General features: G+C 41.5%; 1 protein-coding gene across 1 annotated transcript in view; it reads left to right on the forward strand.

Moving 5' to 3' along the window:
• ARG1 (arginase 1) overlaps nucleotides 1-15134 on the forward strand; it is a 221880-nt gene that overhangs the window by 132402 nt on the left and 74344 nt on the right. The window contains exon 5 of the mRNA XM_069234881.1: nucleotides 2093-2187. Coding sequence (XP_069090982.1) covers nucleotides 2093-2187 — 95 coding nt within the window. The remainder of the gene's footprint in view (nucleotides 1-2092; nucleotides 2188-15134) is intronic.

The raw sequence follows: 15134 nt of genomic DNA on the forward strand, positions 1-15134 counted from the left end.
AACATTTTATTTTCTAGTACAATATCCAGTCATCTCTTGAACCTGTTGTGAATGGTCCTTGTAGCACATTTGATGTGCTTCTTTTATACTGAGGAAGCTTGAAAGCTCAATGTCAAAGGCACCCCCAGGTACACAGAACAGACAAGACAATGGGTTTTGGAAGTCCTGGTACAATGGTTGTTGCAGGAGAAGATGGACATCTGAGTGCACTGTAACTGTCAGACACATGTTTATGAGAATTTTAGTGTGAAAAGCGGAAGGGACAGACAAACCTGTACTCATGAACGTATGCAGTCCTATCAGATTCAGTCACAGCAAGCTTAATGGCAGAAGGCCTTCCCCTCACTTTTTTTGCAAACATGAAGAGTGTCAGGATGAGCAAAGGCCAGCCTGACAGACACTCTTCATGTTCTGGTCATGCAGCCAGGTGCTGTACATTCACTAAGTGCACAGATGCCTGGCTGCCTAAGCTGAACTTTGCTGGGCTGAAGATTTCATAGCGCTGTGGGAGTGACCTCGTCAGCCAAGCTTGGAGTTTCTCCCCCTCATGATGAGGGGGACATCACTGATAGACTTAAACCTGAGTGCTTCAGTTGTAAGCCCTGAAGTGTCCAGGGCAAGCTGTCCATCAGTGATGCCTCATCACAGAGTGGGGTGGACTCAGCTGTTTCACTGACTCAATCGCATTCTGTGATGAGTAAGGGGCTTCTGTCTCCTCCTCATTGGCTGTTCCATAACATGGTCAACCAATGAGAGGAGATAGCAGTCCCAATCCTCCTGGAACCACCAAGGCTTCTCACACAACCTAAGAGCACCGCTGCTGCACAGTAAGCGTTTTTTTATTAACTGTTTGGAGTGTTTGTGTGTGTATGTATGTATGTACGTATATTTATTTGTGCGTGCTGTAATTGGGTGTGTGTGTGCTTGCAAATGGTGGGTGTATGTGTACACGCTTGTGAATGGATGGGTCTGATTGTGCATGTGCATTGGTGAGTGAAAGTATGTGTGTGTGTGTGTGTGTATGCATGACACTGGTCACGTTGGTGGTCATCTGCATGCCTGCACAACTAGAATAATTTGAATTAGGTCCCTGGTAAACCCTGACATGAGCCACAATGAAGAGGCTAAATGTGACATTGAAACGCTTACTCAGGTGACTGCTCGAGCATGGTAGATGATCTCCGCCTCCAAAACAATTGGGGGTTGATAAGGTAGAAACAATTGCATTATGTTCAACTTTGCTACAAAATGAATAAGCATTGGAAAGTCTACTTACTTCAGTTTCAACCTGACGAGCGTTTCCTGATGATCTGCATTAAGCATCAAGGGCCAGATGTAGTAAGGTCCGAATTTGCGATTCGGAAGTTGCGAGTCGGTGCGACTCGCAATTTCCGAATCGCAAATTTGGATGCAGAACGGTGTCTTAAAGGAAAACGAGTTGCAAAATGAAAAAAATTACGAAACCATTTGGTTTCGTTTTTTCAGTGTAGGCAGTGGTCCATTGGACCACTGCCTGCTCTGAAAAAACCTTTATGCCCACATTCACAAAGGGGAAGGGGTCCCATGGGGACCCCTTCCCTTTTGCGAATGAGTTACCACCAGTGTGGCACTGGTGGTAACTGCGAATTGCTTTGCGACCGCATTCGTGGTCACAAAGCAATTCTGAATTGCGATGCGAGTCGCAAATAGGAAGGGAACACCTCTTCCTATTTGCGAGTCGCATTCACAAATTGGTTTGTGAATGAGCATCGCGTTAGGCTGTTTGCATGGCGGAAACTGCGATTTGCGCAGTTTGCACCATGCAAACGGCTTCCTACATCTGGCCCCAAATCTGTTCTACTATGATGAATCACGACTTCTACACTAAACAAACATTCCGCATTACTTGGCAAATTAATTACTCTATTTGTGTTTATATGTGAATATCAGCCAAAAGTGTCTGGAAACCTGCCGCTATTATAAAGTGCAGTTTAAATAACAGGACCCAAAGTTAGTAGGTAGCACAGTAATTCAGAGCACACTGTAAACTACAACACACGCGTGTTTCCGGGCTCAACATCTCTGGGAGACTAATGCTTGCCATTATGTTTAGATGCCTGATGTTCCAGGATTCTCGTGGGTGAAACCGTGCCTATCTGCGAAAGACATTGTATACATTGGACTTAGAGACGTAGACCCGGGTGAACAGTGAGTAAATCATCTTTGTTCTTGCATGTACAACAGACGTGAAATAAATATTGAATGCCGTAGACCCAAATAAGTCTGTGTAATTACCTGTAGCGAATAAACTAAGAAATACAATGTGATATTATTTTTTAGTTGGTTAAAAAATCGAAAAACACACGCCTCTATGGATTTTAGACGTTTTTGGTGTGCTATGTTCAATGTATAGAATTATGGTTTCGATTACAACTTAGTCATTACTATAGCAAAGCAAACTTCAGTAGTGCTATTAATTTTTATTTTAGTAGCCGAGCTAATCAGAGACATTAAGATGCAAGAAAGAACACTGCTTGAGGGAAATCAATATTTTATCCATGTTCTACTTGCCTGTGAGTCAGAATTAACATAATCATACTGTCATACCTCAAACCTTAAGGTTGCTGGGCTGGATGTTTGAAGGAAATGAAATAAGAATGAGGCATTTTTTTCTAAAGAAGTGCTTGTCACAACAATACAAACTTAACCCGCTCAAAATTCTGCATCTCCTTTACTACACCACCTTCCATTGCCTGGGTAGTTTGTTCTATACGTTCATTGTGACATGGTGACTCGTTCACACTCTCATTGGCGCACTTCATTGAACATCACTACCTATAATTAGTTTACTATCATTGTGGCTGCAAGTGTGGGAGCAATGTCAATCTCAGACTGTTGGAATGGATCTAAAAAATAAATGTTAGCAGTACTCGGTGACAACAGAGATGCATTTTGCTTTTTAGGTGGCCAAGAACCATGAAAGAAACCCCAAAAGCTTTCAAATAAACTATAAGAGACAAGCGTGTCAAACTCATTGGGGTTCTATGGCATAATAAATATGGAAACTACAAATATCGTGATACAGAAATATTGTGTCAAAAATATAGGTCACAAAAATATAATTTTCCCACACATATAATCGTAAGCACAAAAATATCGGAAAAAAATATAATTTAATACTAATATAAAATATTTATGGTTTTCAAACTATATATGTAGTTAAAAACAGTAGATCGTAGATAATTTAACTTATAACATGAATGAAATGTAAATTAAATACATTTAAGTACTATCTAAAAATAGATAAATACATATTTAAACAAAAACACACATATGTATGTATAAATTAATGTTTATATACACATATATCATGTAAAACTATTATAACAAATATTAATTTTAATTTATATTATACTTTTCTATTTTGTTTAGTTTATTAATATAACAAAAAAAAATATTTACATAAACCTAAAAAATATAAACTAAAACACATAAATTGCAAATAAATTTAGAATATTTCCAATTTAAATATACATAAAAAGTAAACAAAAGCTACAAATACATTTAACTAAAAATATGTTAAGAACTGCATACATTTATACATATAAATAAATAAAATAAAATTAGATACATACACACATAATAGTAATGTATATTTAAACATTGTTTTTTTCAATACTTTTTTTTATTTGGTTTTCAACAGTTGCAGATCATATTCAAATAGGCTTTACATAGTGGTATATCTTCAAAACACCAGAAATAGAAAGAGATACCAAGCAATCCCCTACCCCCAACCATCCCCAGACATATCAACCCACAGTTAATCCAAGCAATTCTCAGTTCTATTCCTCATCTATCCACATCATAATCCAGAGGCCATTCAATATTTTGTGACATATAGCCCTCAATATGGCCCACGGGTCAATACTCAGCTAGTGTTTATACCTCCAGGGAGTAATATGTCATCCAGTCCCCCCACACTTACCCGAACTTCCATGGGCAGCCTCTATTCATATAGGTCACCTTCTCTCCCATCATAAACCCATCCATTCCTCTTCTCCACATGTCCACAGTGGGACACATCTTACATCCTCAGAGGTGGACAATATCCCTCTTGGCCACCACCATCTCAAGGTCGCTGAATAAAAGCTTCCTTCGGGGCAGATCAATATCATTGGGAATTCCCAATAGAATAAATTTGTGATCAAGAGGGATCTGCTCCGATACCACCCCCCAACCCCCCCCAAACCTGTTCCAATCTCCTAGATCACAGGGCAGTGCCAAAGTGCATGTAGGAAGATTCCAATATTCCCACAACATCTAAGACAATTAGGTTGCTGCACCCCTCCCATCACATGTAAACGTTGTCTATCTTAATATAACCTGTGAAGGATTTTAAATTGGATTAATCTGAGTCTCTTGGAAACATCAGCGCTGCCTCCCAGACTATGTCCTCTAGTTCCCCAAGCTCGGCCTTCCACCGCCTACACGGTTTTAGAAGTGAGTTCGGCATGTTACTATTGATAGTCTTATACGTCATAGATGTTGCTTTTGTGTCTAAGCCGCCCATCAATAGTTTACCTTCCAGTGTGGCGTAGTCAGGTATTCCCTCTCCCGGGAGGCCCGCTGCATTCCATGCATGTCACAGTCGCACATATCTGAGGAACTGTGTTTTACTAAGCTCATACTCGGGCTGGAGGGATACAAAAGGCTTGATGTCACCCCCTTCCATCACGTCTCCCACCTTGGAGATAGCAACGCGGTCCCAGCTCTCAAAACCTGTCAACTTACCAATTTAAGGCAGCAAACATCCCTCCCAAAGCGGGGTCTCTCTCATGGGACCGCAGTGCCATCCCAGTACCGTGGTAGCCCGAATCCATGCCCTGAGGGACACCTGAGTGGTTGGCAGGAGTTGTTGACTTCCCCCTCCTCCATATAGGTAGTGTATACAGGATTTCCTTTCCCACTGCAATCTCTCTAAGTGGAGGGTGGGATGTCCCCAGGTGCAAATAGCCTGTTATTCATATTAATCAGATATGCTGCCCAGTGAAACGCCTCCAGATCTGGGAGAGACAAGCCCCATTCATATTGATTGTGCTGTAGCATCTTGAGGGCTATTCTCAGGTGTTTCCCCTCCCACAAGAAGAGCCACATGTCTCGTTCTATAGTTGTAAAGAATCCCTGAGGGATCTGGTATATTTAAACAATGTTAACTAAATTATTAAACTATAGCAGTAGTAAATATACTACTCCCACTCCAATCTATACAACAGTAGGAAAACCAATGGACTCAGAAGGAGTAAAATTTACTATTTCCACTGTATCTGTGCAACAGTAGAGAAATCGTTGAACACTGGGAATATACAACTTACTATTCTCACCCCATTGTATGCAAAAGTAGAGAAAGTGTTGTGCTCAGAAGAAGGAAAATGTACTATTCCACACCATTCAATGCAACAGTAGGGAATATGTTGGTTTCGTGAAGGGTAACATTTACTATTCCTACTCCAATCTGTGCAACAGGAGGGTAAGTGTTTGACACCAGAGGGGTAAAACTTACTATTCCCACTCCAGTATGTGCAACAGTAGAGAAAGACTTTGTTCAGGAGGGGTACATTTACTATTCCTTCTCCAGTCTGTACAACAGTAGGGAAAGTGTTGGACTCAGGAGAGGGTAAATTTACTATTCCCACTCCAGTAATGCAACAGTAGTGAAAGCGGTGGACTCAACAGGGGTAATATTTACTACTCCCACTCCATTGTGTGCAACAGTAGGAAAAGTATAGGACTCAGGAGAGTTAAATTCACTATTCCCACTCCAGTGTGTGAAACAATATAGAAACTGTTGGACTCAGGAAAAATTTAATTTACTATTTCCATTCCAGTAAGTGTAACAGTAGGGAAAGCATTGAACTCAGGTGGGATAAAATATACTATTCTCACTCCAGTGTGTAAAACACTAGGGAAACTTTTGGACTCAGGAGGGGTAAAATGTACTATTCCCACTCCAGTGTGTGCAACAGTAGCGAAAGGATTGGACGCAGAAGGGGTAAATCCCTACTGTTCCCACTCCAGTTGGTACAACAGTATGGAAAGCATTAAACTCAGAAGAGGTAAAATGTACTATTCCCAACCCATTCACTGGTACAGTACAAACCAAATACTTCACTTCAAATCAACAGCATATTTTAATAACTCTATTAAATACCCCAAATTATAAAATTGTAATTATAAAAATTAAGGGCCTGATTACGACGGGCCTGATTACAACTTTGGCAGTTGGACCACCAGTCGGCACCGGTCGAAAGAATGCCGTGAAGGTGGCAGCATTCCAATTGCCACACTATGACATTCCCACGTGGCTGGCAGTGAGTCGGTGGTACAGTCAAGGTGGCGGCGTGCTCCGCCTGTAAGAGAGAGACTAAGGCAATAAAAAACAAATAACTCACCTTCACTAATGGTTCCAATCAATTGGAATCCCTGAATTTGATAATAACAACCCGTCAAAGCAAGGTCATTAACATACATTCATATAAGGGTACTGTATTTCATTTTATTTTACAATTATACTTACATTCATTTGATACTGCATACTTTTCTATATAGCAAAAATAGTCCTGTGTAACCTGGGAAAGGCAAAAAAGATAAAAAAGAAAAACTATCATTCACACAATCTCAGTCATACTCATTAAAGACAAGAACAACACAGATAGAAAATTTTCTGAAAAATTCAGACCCCCCCAAAAACCAAACACGACTCCAGGCATGAAGACCTATGTAACCTCCGTGTGAATTAAAAAATGTCACTTAATTAGAAGTCCTCAACATCTAGTAAGTACATAATTATGGGAGTTCATATGATCCTGATTCAATACATTCACAGCATGGTCAATGATTTTTCACTTTTAAGGTCAAATGTCCAAGAGTCATGGATCAAAAATTCTTATGGGGAGGGGTGAAGTCCAGTCGAAAATCTTTTTCCATAGCAATAATGCCATAAGGCAATGCCAATTACACTGCTGCTCCTCCAGTAAGTCGGGCAAACTGTTTCCATGCACAATGTCGTGCATGGCAAACAGTGCATGCACCGACATTACAGGCATAGGGGGACAACATGGGCCCTGGCCGCAATCCACATGGGCTTATGCACGTTGGGCCCTTTTTTGTGGCCTTTCACCTGTCTTTCCGGTGGGTTTTTCATGATGGTGTCCCCGCCATGAAAAGTCCAGAGAAATGGCAGATCCTAATACACACAGCCGTACCATTGCGGACACCCTCCACCACTGACCGTCCCTGTCCCTACCACTGCCGCTGCGGCATCTCAAATGTTGGCTGTGGCAGCGGTGTTGTCGTGGTCCGACTGCACAGATCGTAATCAGGCAGTCAGACTGCCAAGGAGAGGGCGGTCGGACTGCCAAAGACAATATGGCGGTGCCAATATAACTGAAGTCATGATCACCCATAAATCTCTTAATGTTAAGAAAAAATAAAAAAATAACATAACTATTTCAAAATTATTAATTAACACAAATATTATTAATATAATTAATATGTCACACTATATTCCCACGAACAGCCAACAATTAAAATCTAATAAAAATAAAGTATAATGCAACCTATGTGATGATTTAAAAAACATTTTGAAAAAATGGAAAACCGTTTTTAAATTTATAATTACTTAAATACCTTACCCATTACTGTACAAACTGAACAACACATACTTAAAATTAAAAAATCAATGATAAAGTAATAATCAATACATTATCTATTAATTAGCTTCCAAGCCTGTAACCCTAAAAACACAACACAGTCCTAACATACAATCTAAAAAACATGATTAATGAATTATAATTAATTTACTTCCCACCCTGTACCCCTATGAACCCAACAACTAGCACCTAAAACATAACTTAAAAAGGTAATCAATTACAGAATTTACATAATTAATTATCAATTAAATAATTAATAATGATTCCAGATTAAATACTAATTAATTATAAGTAAATTACTTCTCATCCTACACCCCTACAAAACCGGCAACCAGTACCTAAAACGTAACTGAAAAAAATATTATAAGAGAGTTTACATAATAGATTATCAATTAAATCATTAATAATAATTAAACATTAATTATTAATTATATTTAAAGTACTTCGAACTCTATACCCCTACAAAACCCACAACCTGTTACGACACTAAAAAATGCAATACAAAATTAAATTAAATTAAAAAACAACTGAAAATTTACAAACTATATACAAATATAAACAATATTTATACAAACAATTTATAAAAATACAATCAAAACATATACTAAAACACATAAAAATAATTACAAAACAATATTATTGACAGCAATATTTTTATAAATGATATTATAACAGAGATATTTTTAACATCGATATTTACAATACAGATATATTTAACAACTATATTACTTACCTCTCAAATCGATATCCTTGTCAACGATATTACTATAAAACGCTATTTGTAAGTTAAGACTCAATATTTCTGTATCTCAATATTTTAAACTCAATATTTTGTCTGAATGACACTCATTGGGTCACAGATGCAAAGGGATACAACTTATGTTATCATAGGATCTCCATAGCGGCAAAGAGCTCGTGAAAGGCCCACATCCAAAAAGCAGCTGCAAAGAAGAGGCCACAGCTAAAGCTATCCACTGTTGCTGTTTGGTTGTATCACAAAATAATGTCTAGAAAAATATTTTTATGCAAGAATATTTTGTCAGAAATATTGTTGGAAAAAAATTGACTTTACCTTCTTTCAAAATATTGTGCCCAAAATCTAGTGTTAAGATATACATATCTATTTATGAAGCATTATATGTAACTTTTAAATAATAAACTGCAAAATAATAATATAATTAAAAATAAATACTTTTAACAATGTAATGGCAAATAAATATATATGTATATATACTTTGGACTACACTATGGACTTTGAGGGATTCAGATTTACTATTCTAACACCAACATAAGCAAAGGTAGGACATATGTTGGACTTTGGAGTGGCTTGAATTACTATTCCCAGTCCAATATATGTAAAAGGTGGGGAAGTGCTGCACATTGGAGGGGTTATATTTACTACTCCCACTCCAGTCATATCAACAGTAGGGAAAGTGTTGAACTTTGGTGAGTTTAGATTTACTACTTGTTGGACTTGGCCTTTTCTTCAGGGGCATCCCCAAACTTTTTTCCTTCACTCCTCAATTTTTGCTGAGCCTTTTTCTTGTTGACCTTAGGACGCTGGGCACTTTACTGCTGCTAACCAGTGCTGAAGTACTAGTGCCCTTTGCTCAAAAACATGGTAACATTGGCTTATACCCAATTGGCATATTCAATTAATTTACTGTTAAGTCCCTAGTAAAGCGCACTACATGTGTCCAGGACCTGTAAATGAAATGCTACTACTGGACCTGCAGCACTGATTGTGCCACTCTCCTAAGTAGGACTTTAAACATGTCTCAGGCCTGCCATTGCAGTATATGTGTGTGAATGTTTGCCAAGCCCAAACCTTTCTTATTAATACATATAAGTCACTCCTATGGTAGACCTTGGACATCCCCAAGGGCAGGGTGCAGCGTATTTAAAAGGTTTTGCATATTTACGTTTACATGTCCTGGTAGTAAAATAATTACATTTGTTTTTAACTACTGCAAGGTCTATCCTATAGGATAAGATTGAAGTTGCCTTACGATATTTTAGTGTAAATTCCAAATGAGAAAAAGTAACCAGATCATGTATGGTGTCTCTGGAATCCTAATTTAAAACCGTAACTTATTGTGAAGTTGAATTTAAAGTTACAATTCTGAACGTTTTGGAAAGTAAGAAAAGACAACTCAGACACCAACTCTTCAGTACACTTCAGTACCTGTGGATACTCTGCCAGGAAGAAGGACTGCTGTGCTGCTATGATAACTACCACTCTGCTGGAATGCTGCTAAAAAGGAGCTGCTGCCCTGCTATGTGTGCTGACATGCTGCAGTCTTTCCTTGAGCAGACGAACTGGAACTGCAACTTCATCTTGATCCCAGGACCCAAGAGTGACTCAAAGTGATAGTCTGCTGGCCTCCTGATCTGAGCCTCAGGGACATAAAATGCTCACCAAAAAGCTCCTGGATCCAGCTGCATTGAGTTTGTGACCCACAAGTGGTGCCCTTTAAGTCCTGAACCCATGGTGTGGCTCAGCGCTCTTAAAATCAGGATTTTGGAGTCTTTGTGACCATGACCAGGCCTGTTTACACCAAGACCACACCACTCGCACCAAAATTCAGTACAAGCCACCATCAGCGGTCTCATCAATCAACCACGGAGGACCACCAACGCAAAAATTTGAGAAGGTAAAACATCAGCAGGATTAATCTGGAACTGTATTTGTCCCGTGCATCATCAACAGTCTGAACGTTTGACCTGGTCCAGTGTGACCAGTTAGCCTCAGTTGGTGCTTTATGCATTTAGGCTCTATTTTACAGTTCATTCTTTAGAAATTCATAACTGCTGTTCTACTGTTTTAATTTTTGTGGTGTTACTCTTGTTTTATTTCTTAAATTAAGCTCTATTGCTATAAAGACATTTCCGATCAGAACTATCCATCATTTGATCGGACGTATAGGGACGAAGGAACCAACTTGGGAACTTTACACCTACCGCCGGAATCCTGTCCATAAGTTCTTGTCATCACAAGTGTCCCTAAACTTAAAACCAACATTTCTGAATCATATATAGAACTGAAAAACAAGGTTATACATTGGTTACACAGTAACGCCATATTTGCATTCCATATGGTATCTTCAGTAATAATGGTGAGGAGGGTGGGTTGGGTGGTACCAATTAAGAACCCCGGCACGGGGGATTGTATTGTTATCAACTTCGATTCACCCACCCTTGTTCAGCAGCTCTCCTCGAATGTGTGAAAATCCAACCCTCTAGGAGAAGAAGTATCTTTGTGTAGACTCCAGGCATTCTATCCTCACATAGTCACATCAGCTAGTAAGGGGGCGTTAATGCCACACAGCGGTTACACCAGTTTTCAGAAGCAGTTTATTCCCCAGATAGGATGTAGCCCCCTCTCACCCTCTCTTTCTGAAGTTGACTGACTAAAAGACAGCCCCGCCTACGCTCTACCTAAGCCTCAAAGAACTAGAAATTGTGATAAGAACTTCCCTGTAATCAGAACTAGTGGAACACAAGGAATAGGTACAAGTAGTCCTGAGACTGATCAGACCTCTATTGTAGATATCAGAGACCCCATACCAATCCTTTCACCAGCCCAGATAGAAGTCTCCAGGACGGAAAATAGCCTCCCTCCTTCCCTTTGTGGTCAGAGCAGGGAGATCTGTACTTGGGGAGCTAGTAAGGAGGGCGTGGCTCATGAGAGTAACTCAGCCCCGGAATCAATAGGTTTTAACAACCGTGGGTCTACCCAACCGGTCCGGGTACCTGAACTGCCTACGCCAGGCCCCGTTTTAAGTGGGGCGAGCAACCCTTCGGGTGATAATGCAGTGGAAACTCTAACCAAGGCTAGTTTAGCTACGATTGAGAGGGGCACGCACCCTTCCTTTGGCACTTCACTCGCTAGAGGGTGTTTGACGGTTAAAAGTCCACAAGGCAGAACAGATGGTTTAGACACAGTTCTTAGCTGGAACGTCTCAGGGCTGGAGAATAAAATGGGTATCCCTGAATGGGGCAAATTTATAGACGAACACAAAATATGCCTTTTTCAAGAAACGTGGGCATTGGAGCCCAAATATAGAATTGGCCTTAAAAGTTATTGGTTCCAGCATCCAAGGTGACCTCCGGGAGACCATCAGGCGGGCTGCTCATATGGCTTAGCTGCTCCCTCAAATGTAGGTTTGAACCAGTAGATATGGGCTGTCCCGATCTGATGGGTCTGATCATACCATCCGTTAAGGAGAAACCGCTCCTAATAATTAACATCTATAATAGGAGCTTGGGCAGCAAATACGAGTCAGAAGCTCTGTCTATTTTGGATAGCTTTCTCTCCTGCAAAACCTCTTCCCATTATATTCTTATCGCAGGGGATTTTAATGTCACCTTTGAGCCCTACTCGCTGGCCCAGGAACTATATAAAGAAGAGGACGCATATTGGGGCATCCCTCAACTGGTGTCAAGCAAAAGGCCGAGAATGAACAGATTAACACACCAAGTCGTGGACATCACACTGGCACATGGTCTTCGGGCCTGCAATGGTCGCTCCCGCTCAGATGTTGACCTTCATCCTACATTCAGGCGTGGAGCCCAGAAGAGCCAGATAGATTATATTTTGCTTGACATTAGGTTGTGGGGTCACATGGCCGATATGAAGATTTTAGAACATGAGGAAAGTGATCATGAGCCACTGATCTTAGCGGTCAGAGGTTTATTTCCTCTACTTGAAGCCCCTTGTCCTAAGATCTATGAACAACAGCTTGCACTGACAAACAACAGACGGAATGTCAAATGGGAAATTGTGAACACCGACTTAGGTTCCATGACAACTCTGTACAGCCTGTTGGCTGATCAAATGGAGTGCATGTCCCTGCTTTTAGAAGATGGTGAAGGGCTCTTAGTAGCCCATACACAATTATTGAATTCCCTAAAACACCTCTTTACTAAAGAGATTGCCAGTAAATCAAAAAAGAAGTGTAGTGCAAGGTGGTTCAGTGCTGCATGCAGGGAAGCTCAGCACAAACTACTTAGAGCTCTTAGAGGGGGTCAGTCAGAGTTTATAAGGCAAACAAGGAAAGATTATAAACAGGCACTTAGCAGGGCCCGCAGGGGATGGGATGAGTCTAGATGGATTTCCCTCCTGGAGTATGCAAAAGCTAATGATACCTCGAGATTTTGGAAATTGGTGGCCGACACCAGCAGGGAACCTAGCCGTCTGCCTGGTGCCTCAATACTCCCCGTGGAGTGGACAGATCACTTTGGCCAATTATACTTAGGGCCTACAGATGTTATTACTGGGGAACTGAACCATATTATGTCCTCCGAGGCCTCCCCAATTAAATTCACTCTTGCAGAAACTAAGGCGGCAATTGTTTCTCTGAAATGGGGAAAGGCCCCAGGTCTTGATAAAATTCCAGGTGACCTGTACAATATATGGGCCACATACTTGAACTTGGTTTCTAAAGCAGATGCTGCAGGAGCGCCTGTTCCGAGCTCCTGGAAGGGAGTGGAGATAGTTCCTATTTTTAAAAAAGGCAGTCCCTCTGACCCTGGCAATTATCGTCCAATTTCCTTACTTGACAATTTTCAAAAAAAATTCGCAAAGCAAATCCTGTCTCACCTTGAAGAATGGATCCTAGAAACTAATGCCATCTCTAATTTGCAAGCAGGGTTTAGGCCAGCAGTCAGTACTATAGATCAAGTTCTAAGATTTCTAACAATCAAATGGAAGACTGTGGAAGTAGGAGGGGGTAATCTGTTTGTGGTCTTCATTGATCTTAGAGCCGCATTCGATCTGGTCCCTAGGAACCAGCTATAGCTGACATTAGCCGATATGGGCATCCCCAATGGTCTTCTGAAACTTATGGTCCGATTACACGAGAATACCTATGCACAAATTAGGAGTGGTAAGGACGGCGATCTAACCGATCCAGTCACATTGAAAGAGGAGTCAGACAGGGTTGTGTCTTAGCCCCTACCCTTTTCCTCCTATACATAAATAACTGCATTAATTATCTAGCTAACTGTACCAACGATTCTCCTAAGTTGGCCGGGAATAAAGTGCCGTGCCTGCTCTATGCGGATGACACCATCCTGTTGGCCAAAACATCCATGGGAATCCAAAATTTGGTTAATCAGTTCTGCATGTTTTGTAGAGATTATGGGCTGGATATAAATGCTAAGAAAACAAAACTTATGGTATATAGCACCTCAAATAAGAAGATAAAAGCAAATATAGCAATGGATTCAGTCCTTTTGGAGAGAGTAATGGAGTACGATTGTCTGGGTATTAGATTATAGGATAAGGGTACTTGAGATGCAGGCATAAGAAAAGGGGCACTTATTATCAGCCAAAGAGGTGGAGTGCTAGAACGAAAGGCTAATACCACAGCAAGCCCCCCTCTGATCCCTATTTCCGAAATTTACAAAGTCCAAATCCGTGCTGCTGCCCTGTACGGAGCGGAACTCTGGGGTTTATACAGACAATTGGATATTCTCCAAATCAAAGAAAACAAATTTTCAGACACATATCTAGACTAGGGAAGGGCACACCCATGATCCCCCTAAGATTAGACCTGGGTATAAATAGCATCAAAGATACACCAAGTATAAGGCTGCTTCTATATTGGGTTCGATTATGGAAAACCGAAGAACTTGAGCCCATCAGGACAGCAATTAAGGTGGTCATTATGACCCTGGCGGTATTACTACTGCAGGGCCAAAACGACGGAAGCACCGCCAACAGGCTGGCGGTGCCTCCCGGTGTATTATGACCGCGGCGGTTGCGCTGCGGTCGCAACACTGGGGCCGGCGGTTTACTGCCACAATGGCCCCAGTGGATGTAATCCGCCAGGGCAGCGCTGCTTGCAGCGCTGCCCAGGGGATTACGACTCCCCGACCGCCAGCCTTTTTCTGGCGGTCTGAACCACCAGGAAAAGGCTGGCGGTACGGGGAGTCGTGGGGCCCCTGGGGCATGCTGTGCAGACAGTGGAAAGTGCGACGGGTGCAACTGCACCGGTCGCACGGCCGCAACACCGCCGATTCCATTTGGAGCCGGCTCCTATGTTGCGACCGTGATCCCTGCTGGGCCGGCGGGCAGAAACCAGGTTTCTGCCTGCCGGCCCAGCGGGGATCTCCAAATGGCCGCGGCGGGGGTGCAGCTGCATTGGCGGCCGCATGGCGGTCAGATCTTGGCGGGCGGCTCGTGCCGCCCGCCAAGGTCGTAATGACCCCCTAAAGATCTTATACCACCTTCCCAGGGATGGGAAAAAGTTCGCTGGTTGAGGAAGATTAAATCAGCTTGGGTTAAGCTGGGCTTCCCCCATTATTGGGAGAATTCTGAGACGATCCCTGCTAACGCTAGATTGCTGATCAAAGAGCGATATTGGGGAACAATTCATGATGAGTTTTTTCACCAAAATGGGCTAGGTCGGCTGACAGCTGAGTTTCTGCGGGTCAAGCACG

Source organism: Pleurodeles waltl, chromosome 5, assembly GCF_031143425.1.
Source record: "Pleurodeles waltl isolate 20211129_DDA chromosome 5, aPleWal1.hap1.20221129, whole genome shotgun sequence".
Lineage (NCBI taxonomy): Eukaryota > Metazoa > Chordata > Amphibia > Caudata > Salamandridae > Pleurodeles > Pleurodeles waltl.